Source organism: Papio anubis, chromosome 4 (genome assembly GCF_008728515.1).
Source record: "Papio anubis isolate 15944 chromosome 4, Panubis1.0, whole genome shotgun sequence".
NCBI lineage: Eukaryota > Metazoa > Chordata > Mammalia > Primates > Cercopithecidae > Papio > Papio anubis.
The window spans coordinates 69,935,266-69,951,525 of record NC_044979.1 but is presented as its reverse complement, the minus strand read 5'-3'; the positions used below and the strand labels follow the sequence as shown (position 1 = coordinate 69,951,525).

The following is a 16,260-nucleotide window of genomic DNA, read 5'->3' as shown; positions in this document are numbered from 1 at the left end:
TATCCAAAAAAAAAAAAAGAAAGAAAAACCTGAAACTTTACACCCATTGAACAACTCCCTATTTTCCCCTCCTCCTTATTCCCTGGTAATAATAATTCTATTTTGATTTCTACTTGTATGTAATTATTAAATATGTAATGAAAAATGCTGCTACACATGCTTTGCTCTTATGTAATTTAAAATAGAATAGTTATTAGCTTAATGGCAATATATTTACATAATCATGTTTACTACTATCATTCTCATTTTCACTCATGGGATCTGTTTTAAATTTCTCAGCATGGTGTTAAATAGGATAATGTGGCACTTATTTGTCTTTGGCAAAGAAAATAAAAACTAAATTGCTTAACTTTCTGTTTAAGTAGAAGAAAAATTTGTTAGAACTTTCACAACTAAATATATTCTGGAGTCAATGATTCTGAACTACATTTTCTATCTTTCTCTTCCAAGTCTTAAACCTGTATAGGGAAAAAAGACAGCTATAATAATATTTTAGACCACTGTGAACGAGATTCCTTTTCAAGCTAACTGAGCCACTCCTTGGTTTAAGGTGTTCCTTCATATTTGACATATTAGACCCAACTTCCTAGGTGTAGCTTACAAACTTACAAGACCTTGGAAATAACTGTACTCAAAACCATGCATCAGAGGGGCCTACATGTTACCCAATGGCAACATGAGTGACTTAAGGAGCACATTTCCTAAGGGGTTCCCAACCTTGCGGCTTCCAGATCGTAGTATCTACAGACTTTGTAACTGTGTAAGAATCTAAATTACAGAACACTTTAGGTCTGTAAAGCTTTTCCTGTTACTCAAAAGAAAGTCTACACCAACAATATCCTATTAGCCACTAAACCACTTTAATAATGACCTTCAAAGTCATTTCCTTGAGTATTCTTTCACATCACTAAATTTTTACCACTTATTTCATTATTCTAGCCCTCAGAAGGCTTTTATAAAACCTAAAATGCCATTCATAGCAATAATATAAAGCAACTAGGCTTACAGTTCTCCTTTAAAGGCAAAAAAAAAAACATTTGTAGTATATATACATTATCATAAATAAGAACCCTTCATTTGGTAAAACTTGAATGACATAGGTATCTCAAAAAGCCCTTGAAAACTTAATTGTGAAATCAAAAGGAAAAATACAATAGTACCTAATAAATCTTAAATTATTTTACTTTCCCTTCATATCCAGGGTTTTAAAGGGCATGGGGTATTAGTTTTTCCTACTGTTTAACTTACACTGGTACGTCCCTCAAAAAAGGGTACAATGAATTACACGGAACTACAAAATCAACATTGTTTAGAAAATTGCTTTGATATTAATAATTCTGAAATACAGCAACGTTATCATTAAGTTTTAGAAATTTTAAATTAAATTGTTTGATACTGAGTTTAGAACTTGCTAACAAAGTTGTGTGTGTGTGCGCACATTTCAGAAGACCCTAGCGGCATATTATGCGGCAATACTATGACTTACAAGTTTGCTTTATGGAAACTAAAAACACATTTTGTAATTGAAGTAAAAGTTTAAATGGACAGGATTTTGGCCAGTCTACAAAACTTACTCAAACTATAAAGCAGTTTCACTGTTTTTAGGACTTATCTGCACTCAGGATATTAAGTGTAGAATAAAGGAAGGTTATGGAAAGAAAGAAGAAAGTTTCCTTTTCCTCTTCTGACCAAAGACCTAGGCTAACTAAAATTTATAAAAATAAACAGGAGCTATAACAGTCCAGTTAGGATGGGCCTGGGTCTATCTTACAAACTACAATAACTTGGAAATAACTGCTTCATCTCCCTAACCTTTAGGTTTCTCCTTTGCAAAATGGTGATATTTACAGTTCCATGAGGCTGTTGAGAACACCAAAAGTGACAATGAATGTAAAGCCCTCCGCACAGTGCTCAGCATAAAACTCTGTAAATTTCAGCTGTTGGGTTTTATTATTGTGACCATATTTATCTTAAGCATTCTTTCACCTCTCTTTCTATGGCCCTCACTCATTCATCCCAAGCCCACGGTGCTCTCCTGTTTCCTACCTTACGCCGCTCACTAATATGTGCTCTAATTTCCGAGGCACTTAATGTTTAAAAATTATTATTGCCTTCCCACTGCTTCAAAACATGAAAGAAGAGTAGAGTTTCTTTCTGCTAGATACTGTGAGGAAAGCAATCTGATTAAAACAATCCATTAAGGTATATAAGAACCTTAATTTTTCTTAAGATATCCAAATATTTACAAAGAACAAGCAATAGGAAACTTGTGTTAAGGAAATAAAAACTTTAGGTAATATTCAGGGAAGTGATTTTTCAACTGGGCAATTGCCAAATAGACTAATTCTGCTGAGAAATCTACACCTTCCCACCCTAAATGAGAAGACTACCCTAAGAAATTTCTACAAGCTGAAGCTGTTCTTTTCACCAAAGGCTGATTTCAGGAATTCAACTAAACATCTTTTACTAAAAATGCACAAAAACAAAACAAACTTCACATATAGCAGCAAAAAACAAAATGATGAGAATAGGAAAAGATAGAAAAAGAAAGGCAGAAAGGAGAAAAGCAAAGAAGCAGTGTAAAAGTAAGGCAAGACAGGTAGAGAGGACAGCAGAAGCAGAGGCAGGGCAATCATAAGCCAAAAATGACCCATGCTGGCCTCATTCTCTAAAAGAGACAGGAGTAATCTATATGATGTCCGAACTCCATGGAGAAGTTGGGAACAAAATGTTACTGTAGATACTGCATGTGCCCATATTATTAAGTGGTTGATTTTAAAAGGACATGGGATGTCTCCATAACAACTGGGACTAGGGAAAATTTCACTCACACAAAGAAAAGTGATTATGTTTAAAAGTCAGTCTTAATCAGTAAATAACGCAGGGCAGTGAATTTACTTCCTTTTATTTGGCAACAACACAAATACAAAATCATCAAATGACACTTGATCCAATATGTACATTTTAGCCCCATAAATATATTTCATTATTTTTTAAGATTTAGAGGACATATTTTCACATTATTTTTATTAGTTTCTTTACCCATCTTACTGATTTTGGTACACAAGCTACTTTCCTTCCTTTTAATTTAATTATCTAATTTGAGGGACAGAATAAGTACATTTTTGAAATCTCTTTTCTACAGAACATTGCAAAAGTCAAGCATTGTAAGGAAAATCTAGATTTAACTGAAATATGTAAACTAGACATTCTCAAAAGTACGAATCAAAAGTTCCAAGTCTAAATCAGCTGGAATACATTATTAACTCCAAAATCATGGATTAAACAAAAGAAATTATGTTTGCATTGATGTGTGAATCTGCATCCATTCTTGGTACCACATAATATATGCAACTGCTCAGCTCTAGCTGTCCTTGCAGTCACATTACCATATTATTCAAATGTATCTATCATTTACATGTAAATAGACAAGATAAATGGCTTCTTCGTAAGACAACAATTTTCAAATGGCAAACAGACACAGGCGGACATTAGCAAAATAAAAATGTTGCAAATATTCATTCTTTTTTTTTAAGGAAAAATGGAAAGTACTTCAAATTTTTTAAAAAGTGGTGTGGTAATTACAAAATGGGGTCCTAATACACTGACAATACCAACAGCTCTTCTTTTAAATAAATGTCTGCACCGATGTCATTTGTGTCCTATAAATTACATGTTCTTAGATCCATCTGTGAAAATTGGGATGTTAATTATCATGGTTACATTTCACGATTCCACAGTTAAATGCTGAAGTAGTGCTACACAAATACCATATGTTTTTTAAGAGAAATGGAGAAGGATTAATTATGAGTTCAAGTCCAAGTCTTCTAGCGTAATAGTCTCACACAATAAGATCATTACATTGTATGGATGCAACTGGAAGTTTTAATTAATAGCTGAAATACCAACTGAGGGGGAAAACTTTGAAGTCTAAATTGTAAGTATCAGGCTTTCTTAAACACACACACACACACACACACACACACACACACACGTACACATACAGATCTTAATAAGCATGCTTTTGAGAAACCAAGTTACAAGTCCAAAAACAAAAAACCAGTCTCATTGCCTATGAGCTTTCTTTGATAACGATCACCATCAGGCTGTTGAATCCTACGTAATAAACCTAAAAACTACAATGTATCCTAGTAACAAATAGGTTATAAACAGATAACATATCTGATAAAAATTCTAGTTAACATTTTTCTGAGTTTTTCTTTTAAGATACATATCATTCAATAATCTCTTATAGGGCCATTATTTTATACAAAATTACAATTCTCATGTATTCAGATAAAATATTAACTTCAGTACAGCAATCTAAAAACAAAACTCTATAACACCACACGAATTTCATTCATATTTTAAATATCTAAATTTAAAAGTCTTATTTTACTTACCACATATTCAAACACAAGTGTCAGCGTCTCCTTGGTATGGATGATGTCATGAAGTAGCACTATGTTAGCATGTTTTAGTCCTTTCAACAGAGAAGCTGTAAAATAAAATGGACAGAGAAACAATTTATCATGCATAACAATCAACTAATATGTATCATTATAATTTTGGCACACTATCAGATGAGAGATATCTATTTTCACATGTTCCAAGTAAATAACAATTCAAAATGAAGGGTAGAAAAACAAGACTTTCTTTGAGATGGGGTCTCACTATGTTGCCCAGGCTGGTCTCAAACCCCTGGGTTCAAGTGATCCTCGTTCTTCAGCCTCCTAACAATCTGGGATTACAGGTGTATAACACAGTGCCTGGCCAGAAAAACAAGGTTTTCATTTAGATAACACTTCCTTCAATTATTTTACCTGTCATCTGTTACTAATCTCTCTTAGGTTTCATTATGGTCAGGGAAAATACTTGGTATGGTTTCAATTCTTTAAATTTGTATAGTTTATTATCCAAAATATGGTTTATCGTGGTATACATTCCATAGGTATGGAACCTGTATTCTGCTGATGTTGGGTGGGGAGTTCTATAAATGTCAATTTGATCCTATTATTTAATAGTATCATTGAGTTCTTCTATTAATATACCCTTACTAATTTTCTGAATAGTGGTTCTATGAACTACTGAGAGAGGCATACTGGCATCCTCAACTGTAATGGTGGATCTGTCAATTAGTCATATGAGTTCTGCCTGTTTTTGCTTTTTGTATTATGAAGCTCCGTTGTTTACTGAATACATGTTTAGGACTGCTATGTCTTCTTTGCGAATTGATCATTTTATCAGTACGTAATGTCTTCTTTATTCCTAGTAAATTGCTTTGCTCTGAAGTTCTCTTTGTATAGCCATCCACCATTCTCTTGATTTAACATTTACCTGGTGTATCTTTTCCCATCCTTTTCTTTTCAGTCCTACTGATATCACACAGTTGAAGTTTCTTGTAGATAGTATACGGTTTGGTCATATTTTTAAATACATTTTGCCAATCTCTGACTTTTCATTTTGATGTTTAGACCATTTACATTTAATGTAAATATTAATATGTTGGGTTATCACTTGCCATTTGAATCTGTTTTTCCTTTAGGTACCTTGCAATTTAGTCTTTACTTCTGATTTGATTTTTCCTTTTCTTCTATACTTGCCAGAAGTTCAATTAACTCTAATTTTATTTCATTTTATTTTTTGTCCATTTCTCTACTTAGCTTTTGTACTTCCAACTAAAGGTAGGCTTGTTTGTTTGTTTCATATACCAAAAAGCATGAATTCAAATATCCAATTCATATTTCATTGTTATGCACAGTTTTAATTTTATGGTTGACTTTTTGTAAGAGTTTTTGCAACTTAAATGCACTAATTGCTATTTTCAATTTTTGAGAGTAGTTTTGGGTACAGGTGGGATACTTTATTCTATTCCTATTTATTTAATGGACTAGTTCCTAATCTGAGAGTCTTATTTTCTGTCACCTTTGTCTTCTTCTATGTAGTTTTTACAGCTGGCACTGGGAAGCGAAAGAAAAAAGGTTTGGGTTGTCTTGTTTCTTTTTCATTTCCACAGGATCCTTAATTTCTCCCTTTTCTTTCCTTGTTTACTTTCACTATCCTGTCTTAAGGGGAACCACCCTTTCTCTATATATATGACTCTCCCCTAGAAGTAATGCTTTCCAACAGCTGCCAATTCCAGGCACTTTCAGCCTCCTTTCCTGCATCCAGTGCTGTGAATGAACTACCCAGCATTCCAGCTCTTTCTGGAATAATTTTGCTTGTGATTTGATTAAGTCCTCCACACTCCACACCCCTATACTGTTTTTCACAGCTTCTTAAACCTGTCAGCTTCCCCTGTGTCATTCTTTGCTATCACAGGCTTGTTGCTGTCTCCTAATGCTCTTGAAGGTATGAGTGGTCTGTTTTTATTTGTTCTCCTTATTCGATTTATGACTTTTGGAGGAGTATGAGTGGGAAGATTCAAGATCAGAAAACCATCATTAACTGTCCTCCAAACCCCTTCTCTCATAGGAATAGGAATCTTTTTTTTCCCCTCCCATTGATATATTTCTGCTCCTGGATCAAGGTCTAAAGCACAGTAAGAACTCAACAAATTTACTGAATGTCATGCATCTGGGGTCCTCAGGGGTTGGGGTGGCTATTCTGAATAAGAAGAGCCTGCTGCCACCTAGCAGCTCTTCCTCAAGTTTGACCAATCTTCCTTTGACTCTGAGACTAGCACTAGGCCCAAACCTCAGGCTGATAAAACTCAGTTTCCACATAGGGCCTCCGGGTATCTACTCCTCTAGAAACCCAGAGAAGACCAGCAGCTAATGCTAGCAATTTCAAGACATTGGCAAGGAATAGCTGGCTTTACCTCTTAAACTGCACTCCTTCCTCAATGCAAGTCTCCTTTCCTTTGAAAGGAGCACAGTGGCTCATGCCTGTAATCCCAGTACTTTGGGAGGCCTAGGCAGGCAGATCACAAGGTCAAGAGATTGAGACTGTCCTGGCCAACATAGTGAAACTCCGTCTCTACTAAAAATACAAAAATTAGCCGAGCATGGTGGCGCGTGCCTGTAATCCCAGCTACTCGGAAGGCTGAGGCAGGAGAATCAATTGAACCTGGGAGGTGGAGGTTGCAGTGAGCTGAGATCGCACCACCGCACTCCACCCTGGCAACATAGCGAGACTCTGTCTCAAAAAAAAAAAAGGAATGAGACATACCACATCCCCATAATCAGATTCTTTGCAACACTGCTCATCTCAAAGAAATCTTAGATTAAGATTTATGTTTATAAATAATACCACAGAAGATATCACTGGGCACTTTGTTTTCCTCCTTTTGGATTATCTCCTTATAATAAATTGTGAAAAATAGAATTACAGGGTCAAATGACATAAATATATTTACAAAACATTATTTATTAAACTTAGGTGGTGAATTTAGTCTTACATCTTTCTAACTCCATGTAAGAATAAAAGAACTGTGAAAGGCAGGGAAAAGATGTCAAAAAAAATTGTACACTGCAAGTAGCCCATCCGATTAAGTAACTGAAACCTTTATTAAATTAATATATGAGCATTTATACACTCATAAGCATGAGTATTAATTTAAGAATAAATTCTTCATACCTGAGTAAAAACAAAAATAATCAAAATTATTTCTCTCTACAGCAATGACAATTCAAGTAGAGTACTCAAAACACAGAAGTTGCCTCTTTACCGTTACATTAAAAACACTATGTCTTCATTTTGGTTTTTGTTTAAGAATCTATAAAATCTGAAGAGAAAAAAAACAAAAAATATTCTGCCTATATTCTATCAATAACTTGTAGTAATTCCTTTATTAATCAAATATTTATTCAGAATCTAGTTGCTGACACTGGTGGCCCTCAGCAGGTTCTTGATCCCTTGGCAAATAATAATACAGCAAGGCCATATCTTTAAAGAGAGATTTACAACACCAAGCGTGAACTTTCATGTAAACAATGAAATCTGGGTAATGATGTGTTAATATTATAAGTTCATTAACTGCAACAAATGTATCACTCTGGCTGGGGATTCTGATAGCTGGGGAGGCTGTGTATATGTGGAGGATGGAAAATATGTGGAAACTCTCTGTACTTTCCAATCAACTTTGCTATGAACCTAAAACTGCTCTAAAATGTAAAGTCTGTTAAAAAAATAAAATTAAGAGATTTACCCATGTTTTAACATATTAAAATAAATTTCAATTATTTAATATTTCACTCAAATAAAATAACATTTTAGATATACAAATACCATGCAAATGAGTCTACACTAGACAGTCATCAGAGAAGGCAGAAATAAAGTACTTAGGACTTAGTAGTACATTAAGTTCGAGTATTACCTCCACGAATGTGAGCTCGTGTTATCAGAATTATTGTTATTGCTATGAATTCCCATCGTCTTCCCCAAGCAAACCTGTTTCACAACAATATACTAAATCCTTAATCCCAATATAAACTTATATAAACACATATTGGTCAAAAGAAGGCCATTCAGTCTGATAACCAATCAGTGTGGAAGGCAATAAGAAGTGTGTTCCCTCTGGAACTGAATCTGGAGCATCAACATATATTCCCAGGCAAGAGAAGTAGATGCTAACTATGGTAGAGAGGTCTTCTCTTCTGCCCTACACATATCTGTCAAGGGAAACTTAGTTTTGCACACTAAAAACCTTATTGTAAAAATATCTACAGGCTTATTTTATCTGAGTTTTATAAACCAGCACTCAAGTGAAAAAGTAATTACAATAACACAGTAAAATCATAGCACATTAACTTTGAAGAAACAATCACTATGGAAAGGAGGCTTGCATTGAGGAAGGAGTGCAGATTTACCATAGAGTTTAGTATTGTTAATTCTAATAATTTACTTTCTTCCTTCTTTTAATTATTCAACTAGCCAGTAGCTTTAGGCAATTAAAACTTTATTTGGTAGCTAGCTTTCAGATATTAATCTGGGGATCACATAGGCTCATTTTAAAAGGAATACTTGCTTCAGCACCAGTCTTCTGAGGTGCACACATCCTCCAAGATCATTATTTCAAACCACAGCAGGGTATTTTTAAATGATGGCAAAGTATGGTACATAACACCTAGCCTGCACAGGAACTTTTCAGATCAAATGAATTAAGGGCCCCTGAATATCATGTTGTAAGAAGGGCAATGGCTCTGTGAAGCGAGTTTTGGAAACATATTATTGAACATTATTTGCAGTCTCATCCAATTCCATTTTTCTAGTTAATACCTCAGGTTGTCAAATTCAGAGATGAGCCATCCTTATTGGCAACAACTCCATAAAGGTATTAAAGCTTTCACTTCAGTGAGAATCTCATACCCAGAGGACACTTTGACACAGGACTTTTTTCAACGTTTTCCCCCAATTATTGTCTTTCTTCTCTTACCACTTACACCTAAATTGTTTCTCGTTTCTCAAAGTAGTATCTTCACACCCATTATTTCCTACTGTGTTTGTCCCACAATTTCAGTAAAATCAAATTCCTGCCAACATTCCTCTTGGGAAGAAAATGTTTTTTCCTGAAAGTGGCTAAATATTATAGAAAAGTATCATGTCATTTTTCATATTATATTTTTGACCACTTACATGAAACCTCAAAGCCTCCACATTACATCCTAATAAATCTCAATAATTATGACAGATTTTAGATTTCAGAATATATTTATATAAACTTTCGAAACACACTGTCAGTTAAATAAATATCAATATCTGAATTTGAAACAAACCCTCTTGCTTTGAGATTAACATAATGAATTCATACTGGGAAAAGGACAGAGTCACTAATTTCAAAGCTGATGGCAGAAAAATGGCATTAATGGACAGAAAACAGCCTACGATATGTACCAACATCACAGTAGGTGACAGACATGACTAACTTTGAGGCTGCCAAAGGCAGCAGCCACTGGTCCCAGCGAGGTGCCAGATACTACAGTTCCTGCTGTTAGCAAGGCAAGGGAGTCTCCTAGCTGCCAAGTCAGTCCAGAGATTAACACCTACAAGTTCTAGAGCCAATGTGTCTCCCTCATCAAGACAAACACTGTCAAAATCATACTCCTTGTAATCCTAATAATATCATAAACACAGGACATGTTATTCTGTCATTGTTTACCTATAAAAATCCTGTAACATTAGCATTAGTAATTCAAGCACTCTTGGTTTCGTCATAAATTGTAGGTAAACATACTGCAATGTTTTAAATTTATTTCACCAGTGAGATTTGAAAAGGTAAAATTGCACATGATGCAAAAGACTTGTAATTAGAGTAAAGGGTGAAAATTATAACAATAGTTTGGGAACTGTGGTGTCAAAACCATACAAAAACAGAAAAACATTTGCTCATAGAGGTAGCTGTGCTCTGACAAAGTCCCAGTAGAATAGAGGGATGCAGGGAGAGCCTTCCCTTGGGTTGGCAGAAGGATTCAGATTCATATTCAGCAGCCATATTCAAAGCTTGGCATCCCACTTTGAGAATAAACATCTTCATTTTTCACTCCAACTTGGAAGAAATGAATTTCATCTAAACTCTAGTCCCATCATGATTAAAATAAATTTTGAAATAATACAGAAAATCAGAATAAGTTCATTTTATCAGATACCCACTGTAGTGGTGTTTTTTGTTTGTTTGTTTATTTAAAAAAAACAAAAACAAAAAACAAATGTTAATAAAGGGAAAAAAAACCTTTAATATTTGAGAAAATTTTCTAGGTCATTATTTGATGTCCTAGTAGGAAAAAAGAGATTACAAAGACACACAGCCCATCCTCTATCACTTCGCCTTTAGCCTCTGGGGAAAAAAAAGACATTCACAGGCTCCTTTCATCTTTTGTGTTCTTTCTCAGCAGAGAGGAGTAGAAGGATTGCTGCCTGACTTTTCCAGAATGACTACCCATGAAACCTAAGGAGCCAACTATATCTCAAGCCACAACCACAACAAACATCAACTTTTTCTTCAAGCCCACGGCTTGACAGATCCAAGGCTGTTGAAATTCACTTTTACTACAAATAGTAAAACTACTTTTAACTACTAAGTTCCATCTCCCTTACTTGCCAGTGGAGTCTGAATATTTTCATAGCTAAAATATTCTGAGGGGAAATATAAAGGGTGGACTAAAAAAATGCATGCACAAAAGAGACAAGATTGCTTGTTTAACTGCCTGTAACGAGGACACAGTCTAGCAGAGAAAGAACGTGTGCTTACGCTGAGCACTGATGCGCAGCTCCGGGTTAGCGCGTTCATGGTTCTATAATGCATGCTGCTTGCTTGGTCTAAACACTGGGAGAGCAATGATAAACACTGTGGTTGTGATCAATCTGGACCTCCTCCTTAGTGATATCTAATACAATAAACACTCCACACACAGAACCATAAACTAATAAATGAAAAAATAAAGGAATCAGGCTAAAAAATAGAATTAAATGTTTGACCCCATATTTGCTTTTTATTCTTTATACACACATGTGTACAAAGAGTCAACTGTGGGTTATGGAGGAAAGAGGTCATAGCCAAGTCTAAACATAAGGTTAAAATAAATGTGGTGTCATGCAATCTTAATTTAGCTAAAATCACATTCAGGATTTAGAGACATGTTTTTTGCTCACCAGATGTCATCCAAAATTGGAAAGGTAATACAACAGGTTAGGAATACTTTTAAAATACCATGTAAGTTGTTTTATATCTATGAAAAGGTATACTGTTTTCACTTGCTTCTTATAGTTTTCCAGTTTGGAGATGGGCAAAAGTTCAATCCCACTACATATTTCTCCTGCTCCTGCTTCTCTCTAATTTCCCCAACATCATAGAACTGAAATGTGACACTGGAAATTACAGCCTCAACCATTTCTCCCTTAGCATCAATACCTATTTATCCATCACCTGACTACTGGCAAAGTGCGGTGAGATACGGGCTATTTCCACGTTGCAGCCTCACATGCCCACATCAACTGGTTACTAAATCACTATAAAGAACACACTCCTCTAATACTATAGCTTGACCACATGAAACTGCCAATATTTGACATTTTTTACCTACTAACACAGCAATTGCATATGGTCCAACCTAGTAGAATATACCTGGTTCAAAGCATTTAAATTTTTTCACAAATGCATTATTATTTTTACCACCATTAATATTCAAACCAGTTAATCTGCTACCAAATCACCACCAATCAACTTCATTTTTAAAAAGGAAGAATCTATTCATCAAATTATAGTTATAGCTGAGAAGAGAGATACAGAAACAATTTAATATCCTACATGTATCTTTCTGTATCATTTGAATTGTTTGTGATAAAGATATATTGCTTTTATACTAAAAAGGAGATACCTGGAAAAGTTTTTTATTAGAAGTGAATTTGCTAAAGAACTGAAACAACACTATCAAATAAAAAGCATACAGGTGTTTAATTACACAATATGGAACTACAATACAATAATGAATCATTATAACTGCAACAATATTCTTCACTTCTAATCCCTCCTCACTTGGGTACTGGTGGAAATATGTATATTAAGGATCTCTTTTTCTATCCTGGTACACTGCAGACCCTGTATCAGCCTGTAATTTGTTCTCGTATCACATATTAATCCAACATGTTAAATGTTTCTTTTCTAAATAGTTACTTTCCTGCATTAAAATGTACTCAGTGCAAAACATTCTCAATCTTACTGTCTCCATTTACTGCTAGTACAACCTGTACATGACCCTCTTCTGCTGTTCCATGCTCTAGTTAATCTTGGTGCTATTTGTGATGGGAAGGATCCAAACAAATGCAGGTACTACATAAATGCTAGACATGTGGTTCTTCTCAAATGCAAACATCTTGCTAGTAACTTCTGGAGAAAGGAAACTAACTTAGCAATAAGGGTGGGAATGGTGTTGATTATAATCCAGGTACTGTCTTCGGGAGGAAGAGACAATTTAGGGACTGAGGGTTTCTGCAAGACCTGATAACAGGTTTTTTATTTTTTAATCTTGGTCTGGCCATAAAAACTAGGTTTAAAAGCCATTAGGCAGTTTGCTTCATTTTAACCATTTTATACTTTATCACATATGGGTTACATGTACAGTTAACAAGAACACTACAAAGTATGTGATTAAAAAAAAAAAAGACGAGTGGTTTTGCACCAAGCCCCTTATGTTTTCTGGTTAAGAATAACCATTCATATCATGTTAGCTATTACTGTTTGACTAGGTTTGTATTTATGTATGTGTTATTTATTTATTTATTTATTTACTTATTTATTTAGAGGCAGGGTCTCGCTCTATTGCCCAGGCTGGAGTGCAAAGTGTAATCACAGCTCATTGCAGCCTCAATCGCCCAGGCTCAAGTGATCCTCCCGAGCAGCTGGGACCACAGGCACCTGCCACCACCCCTGGCTAATGTTTTTGCTTGTTTTTAATTATATGTAGAGATGAGGCTTTGCTATGTTGTTTAGGCTGGTCTCGAATGCCTGGGCTCAAGTGATTCTTCCACCTTGGCCTCCTAAAGTGCTGGGATTATAGGCATGAGCCACTGTGCCTGATCTTGCTGTCTGAATAGATTTAAATCAACATCTCTTTAAATGAATGTATGTGAATAGCTATTGTTGTATGCTTTTACACATAAGATTTACACATCTGTATCCTTTACAGATAAGTTTAAAGTCAGAAAATGTCTCCTTTGGCATGGCTACAAGTCCCAGCACCCAAAGGCACAGAAGACACTCAACTTTGTAAGACTGTAGTCAAGAAGAAAAGTATTGTCAGACTCCTCCACAAAACAAAGTAGTTCTGCAGCATATTCTTAAGCAAATTAGAACCCAGCTCCCTTTGTGGAGAAGTAGACCATTCACAACAGCCACAGCCCCAAGCCCAGCATGCAGTGCTTCTCAAAGTGTGGCCCACCAACCAACTACATCAAAGTCAACTGGTGTGCCTGATATCAATGCAGATTCATGGAGTCCTATTCCAAGCTACCAAATATACGTTTATAAGGATGGAACCCACAAATCACCCAACACATATTTATTTAACATCTACTACATGCCAATCACAAGGCACTGGAGATAAAACAGAGGAAACACAGACAAAAAACTCTTATTCTCATGAAGCTTATATTCTGTATTTCGACCAAATTGTCCATTTAATATTTATGCATCCTAAAGTTTAAAAATCACTGTGCTATGGCTCTCACAGAGGGAGAGGGGTAGCATGTTTATGGCGTGTGTGTGTGTGTGTGTATGTGTGTTTATGTATTTAGTTGCATTTCAACCTACTTGCTGCTCTACAAGCATATCAACAGAAGCGAAGTCAGTCGCTCAGTTCATTTGCCTAGTGTCTATCTTTGTCTTTTCTTTCCTGCACTCCCTCTCTCACACACACAAAGCTACTGAGGTAGATTCTACTGAAAGTTATAGTCTTGAGCTAGAAGGCAAAGGAAATTCTTTATTCCGAGAATTTGATGGTATTCTGATGTGTGCAGTTTTTTCCTGTTGAGATGAAAAGCCCAAAAAATGTCAGCCAACAAAGTTTTTCATTATTAATGAACTGTTGATAAGGTCGTAATTATGTGGCCTTTCCAATCCCACAACAATTCTAAAATCTGCGAAAGAGTAAGATTTGCTGTAAATTGCTTTAGAATCAGTGCTTTGATAAATATATACAATCAGCAGGTCTGATCATAATGAAAACTGATTATGAGCACAGAAGGAAGAGACAGAAAAGACCATAAAAGATAACTACAGATTTTGGTTGGAGCTGAATTAAAATTTCAAACATACCACTACTTCATTTGACTGAAACAAAGTCAAAGCTAAAAAAATCTACAAAGTACAGCATAGTTCATTGGAAGGCCCACAGTACCAGAGCCAGTGTTACCCAAAGCGTCAGTCCACCTACAGGCAGTCATCCTCCTACACGTGGACAAGCCTTAAAATCCTTCAGGCTGACTCTGCTCAGCACTGGCCTTGTGAGCACCTAAGTTCATCTCAGCTTGAGCGAGCTCTGCCACTTACATGAAGGTCACTAATACACTGAGTCCCAGTATGCTTCTCTACCACTTGTACCTGTCCTCCTTGTCAGTATTCAGTAATGTTCAGCTGCTAATAACCGTGCTTGGCCAATGCTAGCATCACTCAAATGTTCAGGATGTTTATGAGGTATTTAATCTAAGAAAAGGCATTAAGGCCTTCCAATCATAAAGAATGGGGAATCCCAGCCTCTGAGTGGGTTCATTTCTTTCATTTTAACTATTTAACTTCCTGCTTCACATTATTCCAGCTAATGCAGCATTTAAGAGAGGCTATTCTACATCTGGAAATACATAAAAGCAAGACAGGAATACAAGCACACCTATAAAGGGTAGAGTGACTTATCACAAGTGTTTAGCATTTAGAAGTCTGTGATAATAAAATTGTTTATGCAAAGTTACATATGGCAAAATGTTATTTAATAAGCTTGATAATATTCTCCTTCCAACTTTTTCTGAAAATAAAGACATCCTAAATCTCCTTGATACTAGGGAAACTACTACAATACAAAAAACTAATAATGTTAAAAGATTTGCCAGACACAGTGGCTCACTCATTATTTACACCTACTCCTGCTGTGCCCATAGCACTCAATTCAGTGCTGAGTTTAGAGAAAATGCCTATTAAGTGCTGATTGAATAATGCATGCATGAACAAGAAAAATAAAATCATTACAGGATCTTCCATAAATCACTGCAAGGAGCACAGTATCTAGCATTGCACTCTGCTGTAGATTGGTTATCTTACTAAAACGTGTTTAGTTCACCCTGAATATATTGATCAAAAATAAATCCATTCTCATTTTCATATTAACTGACAAACACAGGGAGACTGCAGATGTCACAGAATTTTTAAAAGAAGCAAAGAAATATCCTATAGGATGTCATTAGGAGTTTTCCCTTCATAAGTGGGTGAAATGTTATATATTAATGCTATAACTAAAAAGGCATTATTTTATTTCCACATACCTTTCAGATTATGGAAAGATGGTAAAAGATTTGCTTTGAAAGTATAATTTATTTCTAAAAGCTCATGTCAGAAACTGAAATTGTATACCAACATTTTATTCAGCATGAGATAAGTTTGTTAACAATAAGACAGTATCAATAAGAAAGGGAAGACGATGTTCTAACCATGCATAGATTTACAGTAGAACCAGATCCAACCCACAGACTTGGTTTATGTAGCCTGTGTAGTATTTTTTAATGTCTGTCAAGTATTTAAAGATCAGGAAGTTTCACATAAATAAACACTCTGGCTTT

At 35.3% G+C, this 16,260-nt stretch overlaps 1 protein-coding gene across 9 annotated transcripts in view; it reads right to left on the bottom strand.

Moving 5' to 3' along the window:
* CDK14 (cyclin dependent kinase 14) overlaps positions 1-16,260 on the bottom strand; it is a 581,124-nt gene that overhangs the window by 327,773 nt on the left and 237,091 nt on the right. For all 9 annotated transcript variants that reach the window (XM_017956186.2, XM_021935106.2, XM_031664857.1 and 6 more), the window contains 1 exon segment: positions 4,404-4,498. In XM_017956186.2, the coding sequence (XP_017811675.2) occupies positions 4,404-4,498 (95 nt within the window).